This window comes from Nansenia antarctica, assembly GCF_963989245.1.
Source record: "Nansenia antarctica genome assembly, chromosome: 14".
In the NCBI taxonomy this organism is placed as follows: domain Eukaryota; kingdom Metazoa; phylum Chordata; class Actinopteri; order Argentiniformes; family Microstomatidae; genus Nansenia; species Nansenia antarctica.
The window spans coordinates 1,121,677-1,138,734 of NC_137684.1; the positions used below are offsets into that span (position 1 = coordinate 1,121,677).

At 44.8% G+C, this 17,058-nt stretch overlaps 1 protein-coding gene across 1 annotated transcript in view; it reads right to left on the reverse strand.

The window, feature by feature from the left end:
* The window catches only part of ptdss2 (phosphatidylserine synthase 2), a gene marked incomplete at its 3' end in the record, with an annotated part of 31,981 nt that extends 19,664 nt beyond the window's left edge, over window positions 1-12,317 (reverse strand). Inside the window, exons 1-4 of the mRNA XM_080544986.1 lie at window positions 11,845-12,317; window positions 10,864-11,238; window positions 6,880-6,981; window positions 4,866-4,948 (exon numbers count right to left, since the gene is read on the reverse strand). Of these exons, the coding sequence (XP_080401112.1) occupies window positions 4,866-4,948; window positions 6,880-6,981; window positions 10,864-11,105 (427 nt within the window). The 5' untranslated portion in view covers window positions 11,106-11,238; window positions 11,845-12,317. The remainder of the gene's footprint in view (window positions 1-4,865; window positions 4,949-6,879; window positions 6,982-10,863; window positions 11,239-11,844) is intronic.
* Between the last annotated feature and the right edge of the window lie 4,741 nt (window positions 12,318-17,058).

Sequence of the window (17,058 nt, forward strand, 5' to 3'; positions counted from 1 at the left end):
GCTTAACAAGATTAAAATATTTGAATATTTCACTAAGATCTTCAAAATTAAGATTTACATTTTTTCCCCATTCTACTCTTATTTAACCAGGTAGGTTGAAAAAACACAGAGAAGGGGAGGGAAGGAGAGGGGATAGATGACTCAATCGATAGCTTGGGTGTCCATGACAGTACGATACAGAGAAAATATCATATTGCGATCATTTTTTGCTAGATATTGCAATAGCCATGACTTGCCATATATCAAACGCTACAGTGAATATGTGATCTTTCCACCTGACATGGTTGAAAACAAGTGTCAAAGTAAAGAACAGTAACTGAGTACAATAACTAAGTGAAACTAATCTATGAGTGCAGAGAGTAAATAACCAATTGAGAGTCAAGTAAATCTCAATTTTTTTCTTTTATTGAGTGAGTAAAGAAAGGCCGATATTGAAGCCTCTGGCGATACGGATATTGGAACTGTTCATATTGTGATAGCGATAATTATATGATATATTGTGCAGCCGTACAGTATAGTACGTGGCCCACTGGGAATGTAGCCAGGATCTGAGGATTATCACTTATGTGATTAGGGAGCGAATCCTTAGTGAGCAGCACACGGTGTCAGGGCCTCGTTTAACGTCTCATCCAGAAGGACGTCATCCTTTTACAACAGGGCCATATCCCTAATCACAGCCCTGGGGTATAGTGGTCCACCAGAGAGATTAGTCCAGTCCAGTTCCAGTTGATGAAAACTGAAAACATTCCAGTGCAGTCGCAGTCCACAAAAACTCCAAAACATTTTAGTCAAGTTTTCGTCGCTGACTGGGGGGTTTTGTGGACTCAGACTGCACTGGAATGTTTTCAGTTTTCATCAACTGGAACTGGACTGGAACTAAGAAAAATGGAGGTGACTTGGTGTGACTAGAACTGGTGTGCATCTTCATCTAAACACCAAAGACTAAATTAATAAAAAGCCTGCCAAAAATAACTGCTCCCATCAGAGGACTGAGCTGGCGTAACTCTGCTTAACTTTGGGGGTAAGACAGGGTCCAGAGTTTCCACTTCAAAACACAATCTGATCAGAATCACAACCTGTATCTTAAAGCTCATCTATACATAGCAAATTCATCATATCCAGTCTAGAGGTAAAGGATCTAGAGCCCAGCCAACCGCACTGAGGTTTCCTAATCTGGGGTGAAGTCGCCCCTAAGCGCTGTAGTCTGTCTGTCCTAGCTCGTCCCCTGGAGCTAGAACATTCCACAAGCTGTGCCTAACGAGGAGACTTAAGATCTTCACACCGTTGCTTTGAACTACGACGCCTAAGGGATCTGATCAGCTACGACTGACTGACATTAACATCCTTAGAAAACATAATGCTGGGGTGCTTAGGTGGCGTAGTGGATTAAGCGCTGACCATGCAGGGCTCTCGGTTCGATTCCAGCCGCGGACATATCCTGCATGTCATCCCTTTTCTCTCTCTCACCCATCCTTCCTGTCAATCTCTACTATATCTGTCATTAAAAATTAAAATATGAGTGGGACTGCCCCACTCAGAAAAAATAAATATAATGCTGGATATAATGCTGGTCACCATACATTCTCCTTCTCCACAGGCCTAACACTGAATAAGCAGGATGGGCCCCACCTTTACCAGCATCCAGTTATACCCCTAGCCTTGTGTACTGTCATGCACCAGGGACAACAACACTCTACATCATCGCATGGCGTTTGCCATCATCACATGGCTTTTGCGATCCTCCCAGCTCGGCTTTGGCCCCCGAACTGAGTCAGCACAAAACATCACATAGGACTGGACAGAGTTGAATAGGGGGCGGATGTAAAGGCCAAACCCCAATAGCCACAAACCTACAATCTCAGAGGCGTTAATAACCCAGTGGTGCCGTAAACACCGCCCGGGATAACACTGAACCAAACCGTCTCTGCAGGCTGAACGGGTCAGAGAGTGGTTGTCAGTAGACATGACGCAGCACATGCGTCATAGGTAGGCCATACTGTAGTTCAGTTTGAACTACATTAGGTTCTCATATTTTGACACTTACATCCTTTATAAACGTCCTTTTAGAAACTCAAAAACTTGCATCTACTTCAATGTCTATTGTAGTGTTTTTGTTTCTCACAATTTGGAGCAACTTGCACACTGGTTAGGCTACTCCTAAAGCAAGTTTTTTTATTCCTAAAAAACTACTTGAAATGCATAAATGAACACAACCATTTTATTATTTTTGGAATGTAAAATGGAATAGATTTTTTACATTACTTGTTGAATGCCTCTGTAACACTATTTTTGTAGGTCAGGGACAGTCGCATGCCATTAAGCTACCAAAGATAGGAAAACAATTTTACATACCACAGGCGGCATTCATTTGTGCTCAGATACAGCCTTGAGATTCAAATCTGTTTGTATCAGATTTATAACACTGAAGTTATAAATAAATTAATAACTCGAGGCTATCGTAATAAAAACATGTTCCAGAATCAGTCGCTTCAAAAGAACTCTAATAGAAACGTCAAGTGGCTAAAATAGAGGCTTTGGGGCGTCCGACTCCTTGTAAGTCTCGGAAGTCTCTCGGAACAAGCATTTGTCAAAGGACCAAGCAATGTAACTTAGATCCTAAGGTCCATACATTCTCTACAAGACTGCATACAGCAAAGCAGATAAAACCAACACCATGTAGTCGTGGACAGTAAAGTATTGATGGTGCATAATGCATGTTGACTCCCAGTTAAGTGCTGTGTAGTTTCCCAGGCAGACTTTAGTGCATGCACTCAAAGCACTTCATAGCAAAGGGCCTGACCCCCACACCAGGCTAGCCTCTCTTGGTTGCCTTTTCACTAAACAAACAAATGTTGACTGCTGTCGGTTAATGGTTTTAATTGTATGTTGTAGACCTAGGGCCATATTGAGATTTCTTTGCTCACAGCGCTTTTTACACACTTCGTGAGCTTAGAATTATAAGGTTCCATCTCCGTTTAGGGTAGTTCAGAGATATTGAGCGTCAAAGTTTTTACATTCCATTATGTTTTGTGAGATGGAACCTTTGTATTTTATTAATTACTAACTAAAGAATTTCAACATTTAAAAAATAACACCACACAGGCATTAATAAACACCTAATGGATCAGATTATGTAAAAAACTCAATTTCGACAAAAATGGAGATAGAACCTTATAATTCTAACGGCACAACTTTCCATGATTTTGGTATTCCCGTTTTGAAAAGGTGTGTTCCCATAGTATCTGTCCAAACAGGCGTTCCAGACTTTACACACTTGGAAAATCACACCCTCTGCCTGAAAATGACACCCTCTGAGGGCCAACACAAATCATCTGTTCAAGTCTAGAAGGAATTCCTATGTCCTATGACCGTCATTCTGGAGAGATGGTCAAATATAAAAACTGGAATATAATTATTAGGCATTAATTAACAACTAAACAGCCTAACATTCTTTACCGTGCTTTGGACTGGAATTTAATTTTGGAGAATAATTTTGTGACTTTTTTTGTGGGGCAAAATGTAAATCTAAACCACAATCACACAAAAACGCATATGCTTGCAAACTGATGCTATGATTGACGTATGGCTATCCATCGATCATTAATGAACACTGTCCTTGGGGCTTATATAGCTGTGCTAAGATACATTGCAAAGTAAGCCATCAAGTGTCAGAAATAGAGCTGTGCCCTAGCCAAGGACAACATCCTGAAGACGATGGATGTAATGGATATGAATGTTGGATGATCTATCATCAACCTTCAGGCCTAGCAGTGTTTCTACAGTTGGTTGACGGGCCGTTTACACACAGACTAGCTGGTCTACACACAGACTAGCTGGTCTACACACAGACTAGCTGGGCTACACACAGACTAGCTGGGCTACACACAGACTAGCTGGTCTACACACAGACTAGCTGGTCTACACACAGACTAGCTGGGCTACACACAGACTAGCTGGTCTACACACAGACTAGCTGGGCTACACACAGACTAGCTGGTCTACACACAGACTAGCTGGTCTACACACAGACTAGCTGGTCTACACACAGACTAGCTGGGCTACACACAGACTAGCTGGGCTACACACAGACTAGCTGGTCTACACACAGACTAGCTGGTCTACACACAGACTAGCTGGTCTACACACAGACTAGCTGGTCTACACACAGACTAGCTGGTCTACACACAGACTAGCTGGTCTACACACAGACTAGCTGGTCTACACACAGACTAGCTGGTCTACACACAGACTAGCTGGTCTACACACAGACTAGCTGGTCTACACACAGACTAGCTGGTCTACACACAGACTAGCTGGTCTACACACAGACTAGCTGGCCGTCTACACACAGACTAGCTGGTCTACACACAGACTAGCTGGGCCTCAAACACCAGTATTGATCTGAGGCACGTCTTCAGTCCCTACCCAAAATGCATTTAAAAAACTGAGGGAAAGTGGATCGATAGTCCATTACAGAGTTTGACTTTAACACCCATGCTTGCCATGCTGGGAACTTTGTGTGATTCCATTTTGAGTTTCAATTACGGTAATCACCCATTAATCACAATGTTCATTCCCAGTGCCACATCGACACAATTTTCTTGTTAGCGATCAAATGAAGTTGCAGCGGATGTGAAAAAGCGTAATGGTTCAAATAATCCAAGGTACTCTTTGCAACAACATTGTATTTGAAACAGCGATTACCTACTAAGGGCATAAACTTGGTGGATATCTGATATCTGCTTTGTAAGGACAATATCATCCTCTGTCAGCATAATATAAGTGGGAGGGTGGCTTACAGGTGTGGATGTGCGAGTATTTGCTGAGAGTGTGTCTTTTTTTTTTTTTGGGACTGTTGGCCTTACCTGGATGTGGTCTGGTGAACGGACCATCTTTGGCTTGCGTCACTCCAAAGCAAAGGAACACTAGGATGCTGGCCACAATCCCTCTGGAATAACACGCACACACACACACACACACACACACACACACACACACACACACACACACGCACAATTGACAGCTTGTAATGCTATGGCCAACATGAAAAACAGGAGGGGCAATTTAAAAGTTATTTCTTCACATGACTGGATCTGACATGCAGGGTTCCCACACCTTCTGAAACATCAAATTCAAGCAACTTTCAAGGACTTTCAAGACTCAATTCCCTCAAATTCAAGGACCCAACACGTCATAGTTTGAGACAGATCTAGATGAGAATTTATATAATAGGAACTATCTGCTCACAGACAACAATTAAAAAGAGAGGCTTTTGAATGTAGAGGCTTGAACACTAGATGGTCTCTTGCCTTCTCTACCACAGCACAGCAAAACAATATATTGTGAAATATGTGTAAAGTTACTGTGTTAAGTTAAGCAAAACAGAGACTTATCTACTATAATTACGTAAAACATTAAACATTAAACTTTTTTTTTTAAATTTGAGAGAGAGAGAGAGGGGAATTCAAGTACATTCAATGACCCATGTCTATTTTCAAAAACTTTTAAGGCCCCCCTCAAATTCTCAAACTTTCAAGGATTTCAAGGACCCGTGGGAACCCTGTGACATGGGATTGATGAACGGAGATCAAACTATCAGGTAGGAGCAGGAGCGCACGCTCTAGAGGTCAAACACAAGTCAAGATCACGGCTCTGCCCTGGAACATGGCCTAACGACCCAGGAGGATAACAGGCTGGGGGTGTGGCCTCATGGGGGTGTGTCTTCTACAACAGTCTAAAGCCGCCTCCTCTCCATCCTTATTCACGTGTCACTTCATCCAGACCAAACCTCTATCTGAGAGGAATGGACAGGTCATAACCCATACCTAATACCTCAGCTACATTGCTTTAACCCATCTTTGTCTTGTCAGATTGGTGCTGAGGAATAAGTGGTGACGAGACAGGGTGGGGGAGGAGGGAGGAGGGGAGGAGAGAGGAGGGAGGGGAGGAGGCCACTCAGGACTGTCCAGACACGCCGTAGGGATTAGCCAGGTGAAGGCAGCAGCCAGCCAGAGAGCCAGGCTGAGGGGGGGGGGGGGGGTGGGGAAAGGGAGAGGAGGAAGGCTCTAGTAGCTGTTAATCCAGGCGAGCTAGGCCTCGCTAGCCATGACAAATCCTGTTAATGAATGTTGGACAGTGCTGACAACCCCCCCCCCCCCCTGTTGCCACCCACACCGGCTTGGCTATTCCTGTCCATGCCCCTCTGCTCCTTCACCCACACACATTTCCTCTGTCCTCTGTCACAAGACTCTCCCAACGCCGCTTGATGAACCGAGTGGCTTATTGCTCTGAAATGCTTTTCTGTCCATAGGGATCGTGTGTCGATAACAATATTTTATCACTACTTTGCTATATCAATGCCCAGAAAAGAAAAAAATCTTTGTTTTTTCCCCCCCACAATCATGCTGACTGGAGCAGGCGCGGAAATAATGAGCAACCGAGCTTCCCTCTTTGTGCTAGTTAGACGGCTGTTTTTGTGCTGTTTGACAGCTGGGCTAAAGGTGACTGCTACTAGGGGTGGAAGTGATACATTTCTCACCAGGAGGAGTGACTAAGTGTGTGTGTGTGTGTGTGTGTGTGTGTGTGTGTGTGTGTGTGTCTGTGTGTCATTGTGACTCTTAAACCACATTGCATACATACAAGAGCCAAAAACAAGACCCACACAGATATATCGGGGATAGCTAGCATTGACATTTCTGACTCTTCAAGCAAGCTATACAGAAGTCGGCCTAAAACACAAGACAGCGCCCCAGTCTAAGAGAGGACGGGGACATGACTCAGCGAGATTAGGATGGGGGGTGTGGTCGGTTCCAGAACACTGAAACCCAGACTGTTAGAATGGAAACCTGAAGGAGTTTCAGACAAGACAAAATGGCCGACCTTTTAGTGTTATACGCTGTGTCCTGCGGTGTCTCCTCCAACAGGGTGACATAGACCAGCGCGCAGGTCAGAATGAACAGCACAGTCACGGTATGTGCTCTCCTGCAAGGAGGGAGAGAGAGAGAGGGAGAGAGGGAGAGAGAGAGAGAGAGAGAGAGAGAGAGAGAGAGAGAGTAAGTAATCAATGACAGGTCACACAGTGAATAGGCCACATTTATTTGCTATTGTTAACGTTAACCTGGGTGACATCACAGAGGAAGGGTGTCCTCTGGAATATGCCACCGTTACGCAACGCCTCTGAGGTCAACGGCAATACAGTGTATCTGATGCCACGCTTATGCAAGAACTGTTTGAAAACAACACGACATTAAGAACCAAGCAGAAAACAATGCAGGTGAGCCCACGGCTATGTAGACAAAAGGGTAGACACTATTATGTGGAAACAGTTTAAATATTTCAATAATAAGACATTTGACATTTTAACCATTTATAGCAGACGCTTTTATCCAAAGCGACTTACAATGACAGATTACAGGGACAGTCTCTCCTGGAGTAACTTAGGGCTATGTGCCTTACTCAAAGGCACACTAGAGGTGGTGTTCCCAGGTGGGATTTGAACTCATGACCTTCTGATGATGAGTCCAAGGGTCACTTGGAGGTCAGGCCACAACTACACCTGACCAGGGAGAGGGAACATGACAGAGATGGGGACATCTCTACCCAAGTGATTTATTCCTACCTCCCACCAGCCTCCGCTGGCCTAACTTATAAAAAGACTTAGAAAACCTCAAGTGAACACTGCACTTAGTCGCACGTGTGCTGCCTCATACTGTCTCATACCGCCCCTGGTACACATCCCCAGTATATGTCACACTTATCTGTATCCATGGGGATTTCCTCACAGTTCAGTATGTTACAGAAACAGGCCGTGGTGTACTTCTACATAACCCTACAGAGACAATGATTAACCCAACAGATAGACATGGAAGGGCAGAGGAAGAGAAGAGAAAAAAAGGTGGTGGTGGGGGGGGAGACGTGATAGAGGAGAGATATCTGAGAGGTTGAAGTCGAAGAGAGGGAACTTTCAACTGGGTTGAAGGGATGGAAAGAGATATAGAAGAAACGTGGGGGAGATTAAGAGAGGACCTAATTACAGATGTCACAGAAGCAGAACTCTGAGGTAATTCTGCCTGGACGTCTGGCCTGCGTTCTTGAGACAGAGAGAGAGAAATAGCCAGAAAGAAGAAAAAATAGTCAACAAGTGAGCAAGAAGATGGCTTTTGGCTAAATGTACTCAATGTTCTGCCAAAAACATTAACTTCAGAATGTTACCCTAGAATTGAGGGTAAAGGAGAGAAAGCGGGAGGGAGGGAGAGAGAGAGAAAGCAGGAGGGAGAGACTGAGAGAGAGAGAGAGAGAGAGAGAGAGAGAGAGAGAGAGAGAGAGAGAGAGAGAGAGAGAGAGAGAGAGAGAGAGAGAGAGAGAGAGAGAGGGAGAGAGAGGGAGAGAGGGAGAAATTGTTTTGAATACAGAATGACCACAGGGGCCACGGCGCTCCACCACCAGTGCCGAGTGATTGAGTCATGGGGAGGGCATATGTTTTTTGTTTTCTTCTCTCTGGAACCTGTTTGTCAAGAGGCCTCACAAGGCCTCCCGGACTCCTGCTGCCTGACAACAGCTAGCCGCTAGGGAGAACGGCCCACGTGAACCAGCTGGAGAGAGACCAACCCAGCATGCTGTCTGTTTATGCTACGTCGCGCAGCCTACTATCAACCTGATGAATTAGGCTACTTTAAAAAATAACAGTGACATTATTATTGCCTAGTGGCGGTCTGATAACCTTGCAGGTACAGGTAACAAAATGAACCCGTAGGTACTTGACAGTTAAACGATTTGAAATAAGTATGCTTCCAATATGCAGTTAGTGCATGATCAAATACAAAGTGCACATCAGTTGTAAACTAGTCTATCAAACAAATGAAGCCTACCTTATTCTGAGGTGATTTGCTAGGCTAGGCTTCTATTCACTGTACAGAAGAGAAGCAATTATGGAAGCCTAATTGCGATGTATAACATCTAGGAAAGTTTTATGTTTTTGGCTGGAGAAGGTAGCACCTCAGTTTTAAGTGCAACTACAGTAAGTTGGCAAACTGTAAAATAATCGTACTGTAAGAGTTACTCAAACACACATTTACGAGTTAAATGAAGCCAGCTATCACATCGACTTACAGGAGCTTCATCAATCAGTTCCTTTCATGGCACAGTAAAAACAATTTAGGTGACTACAAGGCAACCAAAAGTGTTTAAAGAAGTGACCTTTATCTATAGAGAGAGTTACAATTCCACCACGCCACCGATCGCCTACAATGGCAAGACTAAACAGACCCCCATAGACCACTTGGGTATCTCCAAGGTCAGCAAAATGGTGCAATCATGCATCTGAATTAAACCACTCAGTAATCTGCATCGGGTTCACTGAGTGCGTTTGTGTGTGTGTGTGTGTGTGTGTGTGTGTGTGTGTGTGTGTGTGTGTGTGTGTGTGTGTGTGTGGTAGGCTACAAATCAATATGCTATCAAGAGTGCCAGGCTATTCAAATTTCCATTACATGTTACCATTAATAAATTAACTGTTCAATGGAATAATAGCCATCCTACATAACTATTCCTCAACATTGGAATTTCAGAATCACAATCCAGTTGAATGTTAGGCTACATCCCGTTATAGTATAAGTATAAGAGAGAAACATTCTCAGGCTTCGGTTCCTCTACATTGCAGCAACTAGAGAACACTGTCAACACACACGTTGCCAAAGGCCAAATCATCTCAACGATAATAAAAACACCTCCGTACCTGATTGGTCCACTCCCTTCCGTTACCAGAGACATTGAACAGGTCCTACCCCTGAGGAAATAAGCCTTCCTACAGGACCTCTCACGTCAGACACACACAGCGTGTGGTCCTCTCGCACGCACACACAACCTTCTGGTGGTGTGTGGCCAGATTGGCAGAGACCGGTTGGAATGGTCTCATCCCTCTCCTATAGCCTTTATCCTGTGCATGTCAACTAACCAGGTCGGAGGTCCTCTGTGTGTGTGTGTGTGTGTGTGTGTGTGTGTGTGTGTGTGTGTGTGTGTGTGTGTGTGTGTGTGTGTGTGTGTGTGTGTGTGGAGGGGAGGGGGGGGGGGGGGGGGGGGTGAGTCAAGGTGTACACTATTTTCATAACTCTGTAATAATTAGTTAGTTTGTTTGGGTGTGTGGGGGGGGTCAAGGTGTGTACTATGAAAGGTATGAAACAGGATTGACTAGTTGCCACTAGCCTATAATTTACAGGATTCCCACATCACTGCCAGCCAAAGCATCTGTCCAGGTTTAAAGTCTTTAATGGATCTCTTTCTGCTGAGAAAGCAGGCCTGGAGATATTATCCCCACAGCTTGTCAACAAACCCTAACTCAAACAAATACTTAAGCTAGCCAGATCGCTCTGCAACACACGGTGTAGTGTATTACAACGGCTGCTGCTGCTGCTGCTGCTAACTTAACCTGCATGCATCTTTTGAGAACGTTGCTGTTCCAAATGTGAGAGAGAGAATTAACTTAAAAATAAAGAAGGAGGAGAAAAAGGAGGCTTTGATTTCTACCATCATTTGATTTGTCAGCTGATGCTATGTCATACTAGAGTAAATCACATTTTCTAATTTGTTAGGTGACGGTTTCCAGATGAGGCAGGGATGAATAAAGGTATTTTGTTGGGAAAATGTTTGATTCCCTTCCCATGCATTTACAAGGAGCCATCCTCTGATTTCTATTACCAGTAGACCTCCAAGTGAACAAAACCCTTCCCGTTAGGAACACAGAATGACCTGAGTCACTGACAGTAACATAATAACCTTACTACTCACCAGAAAAAGGTGTTGGTCCCGTCATCGAACACCTCAGACTAACCTGAGTCACTGTAACAGTAACACAATAACCTTACTACTCACCAGAAAAAGGTGTTGGTCCCGTCATCGAACACCTCAGACTCCGTGGTCCGTCTAGAGAGGTGCTCTCTGGAGGTCTGCTTGCCAGATTTGGGTTTGGTCGGGGTCGCCGGGGCCACTGGGGGGTCGTGGGAGCTGCTGCCGGACCCTGACTGGTCAGAGGAGCCGTTGTGGACCTGCTCCTCAGCCGCAGACCTGCCAGGGGCCACAGGGACCACGCTCCTCTTCGACTCGGGCTTGGTCATCGCTGCTTCCCGAATCCCACAGGGTCTCACTCGCACTCACTATTATATCCTGAGGTTCTTCTTCTTCTGAGCTGTAGGTTGTAGGTCTACTACGTGACATTCAAAACAGCCGCACCCAAGTAACTGTCAGCATCTAAGGGTTTAAACAGTAAACACCATGCGTTAGTGGAAAAGAGGAAAAGTCCAATATGATTATGACAAGCTGTTTATGCTGCATGTTCCATACATCAACTAGTTTCCAAGTCACTGAGGATGAGGATGTGTCTGATCGGAGTGATCCTGGCTCTGGCTGGAGGCTACAGCTGCAGAAAGGCATTCATGCGGAAACTAGTTGTCGCATCTGACAAGAGATACCTGCATGGATCTGTCAGGTGAGCTGGAGCTCCACGTTATGTAACTAAGCATGTCAATCCTCCACGCTGACAGTCACATGACATGCTCCTGACTTTGAAGGAGGGATTTCGTTACTGTCCACTGACAGGTTGAGGTTCGAGGTTGGAACAACTTCAACTTGTTATTCCAGGAGCAGACTTGACCTTGGCTTCAGATTTTCGGTGGAAAATCTTCTGAAAAGCTCCTCGTTTTTTTTTATCTAACCAACGTGATCACGCTACTAAAACCTGACACATTGTATCATTACATCATCAACGCCACCTAACCTACACACGTGTCCTTACTTACGTTACATGACATATGACGTCATTATCATATTAGATAAGTTAAGAAGAAAAAAACTTACCAGTTTTTTTATTTGTTGGTCATCAATACCCAATAGAGATGATTGGAACAACAGGGTGAATAATCCATGAGTCAGGGAACCACTGATCGCCAACAAGTCACCATCACCCAGCTCTGTCTGGTGTGACTCAACCCCTGTCTGTCTGTCTGCCTGCCTGTCTGTCTGTCTGTCTGCCTGTCTGTGTGTGTGTCTGTCTGTCTGTCTGCCTGTAGTTTAGCTCCACCGACCGAGAACCAGACGAGGAGTAGCGGACACACACATGGGCGTTCAGTCCCACTAGCCGCCCCCAATCTGGCAACGCCCCCGATCTGGCGGGCTGGTCTGCCTGTCTGGCAACGCTGATCTGGCAACGCTAAAGATTTATCATAGTCCAGTAATAACTCCCCGAATAAATGGTGATCGCAGGGGTTATCACACCCCCTCTATAGAGGTACTACACACAGACGTTTTGTTCGCTCACAGCCCGGGTTACTGTGAGTGTGAAGTGTGTCTAACTATCTCTGAATAATTTCTGCAGAAGAAATGTGGAGAAAAAAAACATGTTGCGACCGCTATGAGAGACGTGTCGTCACTTCCTGCCGCCTGATCAGCATACACACACTCCCGTTGCGTCACTGCGAACCTTGTGGGCTTCGTCATCGCAACGAGTGTAGAGCGATTAATGGTGCGTTCGTGACCCACTCGGAAACGAGTACGAGTACACGAGTACGAGGTCTGTGATCTCGGGAATCCGAGTTCCGATCATTCAAGTGATTTGAAACATCAAATACAATGAACGCCCGCAGGATATGGTTAATGTTGGCCATTTATAACCGCTTACAACTCTCCAAAGACACATAACATGCACGAAAACAAGCGGCAATGTGTAGGCTAATTCAACACCTAGAAAAAATGCATATGTTACGGTACATGTGGAAATACGGTACATGTGGGAAAACTAGGGTTAGGTGCTAGGGTTAGGGGTAGGGTTAGACATGCCAGCATGTACCAAGTCACCCTAGCACCTAACCCTAACCCTAGTTTTCCCACATGTACCGTGTTCCCACATGTACCGTAACACATACATACTTCATAGAAAATAATTTTTGACACACTTACTAAAACAGTTGTAAGAATCACCATTGTTATGACTGGGGGAGAATTGTCTATTTATTTGGCTGATGCAAATAATGAAAATATGAGGAAAGTTCAACAACAGGTTCATGAAACAGCTTGGATATGCGCAGATTGAATTTGGCGCACCCCTGTAGGGTGTAGGTGTGGTTAGATGATGATGTAATAGACTTGAGGTTAAATGTGTTTCCTACAACTATAATTATTTATATATTTTTATATACATAACCAGTCTGTGGGAGCCAGAATTCTTGCTGGTTGGTATGGGGTGAAATACTTATTTTACTCAATAAAACACTTTTTAAAATTATTATTCCTATAATGTGATTTTCTGGGATTTAAAAAAAATATTCTGTCTCTCACTGTTAGAATGAACCTACCATTACAATTATAGACTGTTCATTTCTTTGTAAGGGGGTAAACTCGCAAAATCAGCAGTCAAGTGAAAGTCAAAGTCAGCTTTATTGTCAATCCAATAATATGTACAGACATACAGAGGGCTGAAATTGCATTTCCCTCTCATCCACGGTGCATAGCAAACAAATAAATAAATAACAGTATAATACAACAAGATTTAAAAAATAACTATGTAAATAAAGTCAGACCATTTTACACTTACAGTGGGGAAAATAAATATGTCAACCCCTGCTTATTCCAAAATACTTTACAAATTCACCCATTCATTCACACACACACACACACACACACACACACACACACACACACACACACACACACACACACACACACACACCAATGGTGGCAAGCTACCATGCTAGGCACCAGCCTTGGGAGCAATTTGGGGTTCAATGTCTTGCCCAAGGACACATTAACATGTGGCCAGTCGGGGTTCGAACCGCCGATCTGCCGGTCTTGCAATCATTAGGCACCGGCTCTACATCTTGCGCCACAGCCGCCCCATCCTGTGCCACAGCCGCCCCAAAGGGTAATGACTCTGCCTCATGAGGAGCGAGGATAATGAAAGGTAACAAAAGTAAGAAGTATAGGTAAACCTACCAAATACTTGTGGTGTTTTTACAGATTTTGTGTTTAGTTCCTGAATTAATAATAAGTGATTAAAACTGGTCTTTGTGTTACCAGCGGTCCCTGTGGAAGAACCCTTATGGAACCCATGTGGAAATGCTTCTGAGTTCCATGTAGAACCCTTTTCACAGGGGTTCTACATGGAACCCTATTCGGTTGTTAAGTCTGACGTCACTTTGTGACGTTTAGCAATTTCCGGGTCCAAATAAAAAAAATCCCAGCACCAGAGTACCAGTGTACTAAAGCGGTAGAATGACAGTTCAATCGTTTTTTAGACTGGGATCTATTCATACAACAGGGGACACAGCACTTTCCCATTTTTCCCATATTGTCAGCGTCTTTGAGCCTCGGAAAAGCGCTAAACAAATATAATGAATTATTATCATTACTGCGGCATTTTGAAGAGACGTTGGACCTGGAAACACGTCACGACTTAACAACCGAATAGGGTTCTGTATGGAACTTAAAATGGTTCCAAAAAGGTTCTTTCACAGGGACGGCTGAAAAACATTGGGAAATCATACAGCAGTAGATACCAAGCACCACATCACCACCCTCATCTCATGCTCCAATAAACCAAGGGATTTATCTCCATCATGAAAGTCTGTCTCTGAGGCAAACTACATTGGGTGTCTCTGTGTGTCTACATGTGACATGAGGCCTGAATTTTAAAACTTTGCCATCGAGAGTTTTTGTTGGCGTATGTTTGAAAGTGAAACATTCAGTTTCAGGGTCAGTCTGTTACCGTGGAATTGCCCTACTGTCACTCTACATCCCTCAAACTGTAAGTTGCATATTCTCTTTGGAGAAACCCACTTCCCTCCACATCAAAACATCTGGTGCACCACAGTCCGATGAGCCAGCTGCAATGAGTCTCTTCCACAGTCTAATTCGGTTGTTAAGTCTGACTTTAGCAATTTCCGGGTCCAAATAAAAAATTCCCTGCACCAGAGTACCAGTGTACTAAAGCGGTAGAATGACAGTTCAATCGTTTTTTAGACTCGGATCTATTCATACAACAAGGGACACAGCACTTTCCCGTTTTTCACATATTGTCAGTGTCTTTGAGCCTCGGAAAAGCTCTATACAAATATAATGAATTATTATTATTACTGAGGCATTTCGAAGAGAGCGCCTCAGCCAACGTTGGTCCCGGAAACACGTCACGACTTAACAACCGAATTCACATGTCATGCCATAGAGTCACGCCATGTCATACGTACCACAAGAATATAAAAACAAGCTATCCCTGCCATTTAGACTGCACACCCTCAACTATGACTTTAAAAGGTACAGTAGGTAGGTAGGCCTCTCTATAACTGCTTCGTAAATCGACCGTAAATCAGGGCAGTTACTGCAGGAGTTTTAATTTGTTAGAGCCCACACTTTCCATTCAAATGAATCTAATGTATGTGTATCTAGTTTCCCTGACTACCAGAGGGGAAGGCTGTGGGCGACGGCTGACTGTGACACAGATTGTAACTCTTTGGGACTTTGTGTGGCCCGCCTCATGACACTTCAACTAGAACAGAGGTGTGGTTCAGTTTGAAACGAACAATGGTTGTGTGGTATGTGTGGTATCCTTCATTACCGATAAGACAAGCCTCTGAGCACAGAGACTCTCCTCCATGGCTGCATGTTACTGTGGGTCTGAGCTGTACTCAAGTTGTAAAAGAAAATCAGGGGGGATGGTGGATTTTATCATATGGGGACAATTGTAGCATCCCCACAGCGTCAGTGACTTCAGTGTCAGTAACTTGGTAAAAATGTCATTGACCGTTTTTATTTCAGGGGGGATGCCATCCCCCCTCATCCCCCCTCAACTCGAGTGCTGGGTCTGAGTGACATGGGATGGTGTTAGGGTAGACCTTACCTAGCCTGATCTGCATCACGCACTCCCATGACCTCTTTATCTCTCTTTCTCCCTCTCCCCCTCTCTCTCTCCCTCTCCCTCTCTCTCTCTCTCTCTCTCTCTCTCTCCCTCTCCCTCTCTCTCCCTCTCTCTCTCCCTCTCCCTCTCCCTCTCTCTCTCTCTCCCACTCCCCCACCCCCTCTCTCTCTCCCTCTCCCTCTCTCTCTCTCCCTCTCCCTCTCTCTCTCTTTCTCCCTCTCTCTCTCCCTCTCCCCCCCGCTCTCTCTCTCCCTCTCCCCCCCCGCTCTCTCTCTCCCTCTCCCTCTCCCTCTCTCTCTCTCTCTCTCTCTCTCTCTCTCTCTCTCTCTCTCTCTCCCACTCCCCCACCCCCTCTCTGGGCTTGATGCACAAACTGACTGCAACAACACCATCTCCGGGTCAACCTCAGCCCAGCTCTGTGTGCTGCTGCTCCACACCACAGCAGCAGCCTGTCCCAAACGAGCGGTCAAGAGGACACGTACTGGGCCTGGACTTCAGCTCCCAGTTGTAACTCATCACCGGTCCTCTCCTGTACCTCCTTTGCTGTCTAGCTGTCAACAAGTTTGCATTTGGAAAACAATAGAAAGGGTTGGGTCAGGGCGATTTCTCACAAACATCATAGCCACCTCTTTGTTCAGGCCTTCCATTCTCCTCTCTTGTCGTTGGAGACTCTCATCCGCTTGGTCAGCTGCTTTATTCAGCCGTGCCCAGTAATCAAAAGCACTTTCATGTGCTGTGGGACAGCCGTGTCATAGAATCCTCCCTATCAAAGTGATTTGACTGATGAATTGAATCAGGTGTGCTAATGCTGGTCTGGAACAAAAGACGGGTCAGTCTGTAGCTCTAAATGACAGGGGAGGTTGACGGCCCACAGCTGTTATTTTATTTTAACCTATTTTTTGGGTTTAATCGTATCAACCTATTGAGGCGTTTCTGTGGCTAAAATGAACGCGTGTCTGCTTGTTCCAAAAACCTGGTTACAAGATTTGCTATTAACAAACCGCAATGTCAACAAAATCTCTCCAAAACAAACATCCCCTAAAAAAAACGTCGATAGAAATACTACAGGGTGACATTATGACGGGCGCAGTCTTTGATCGTTGTGGAGCAAAGTTAAACACACTTTGCTGTGTGGGGTTCCGCCCTTTTGACACAAATCCCAGACA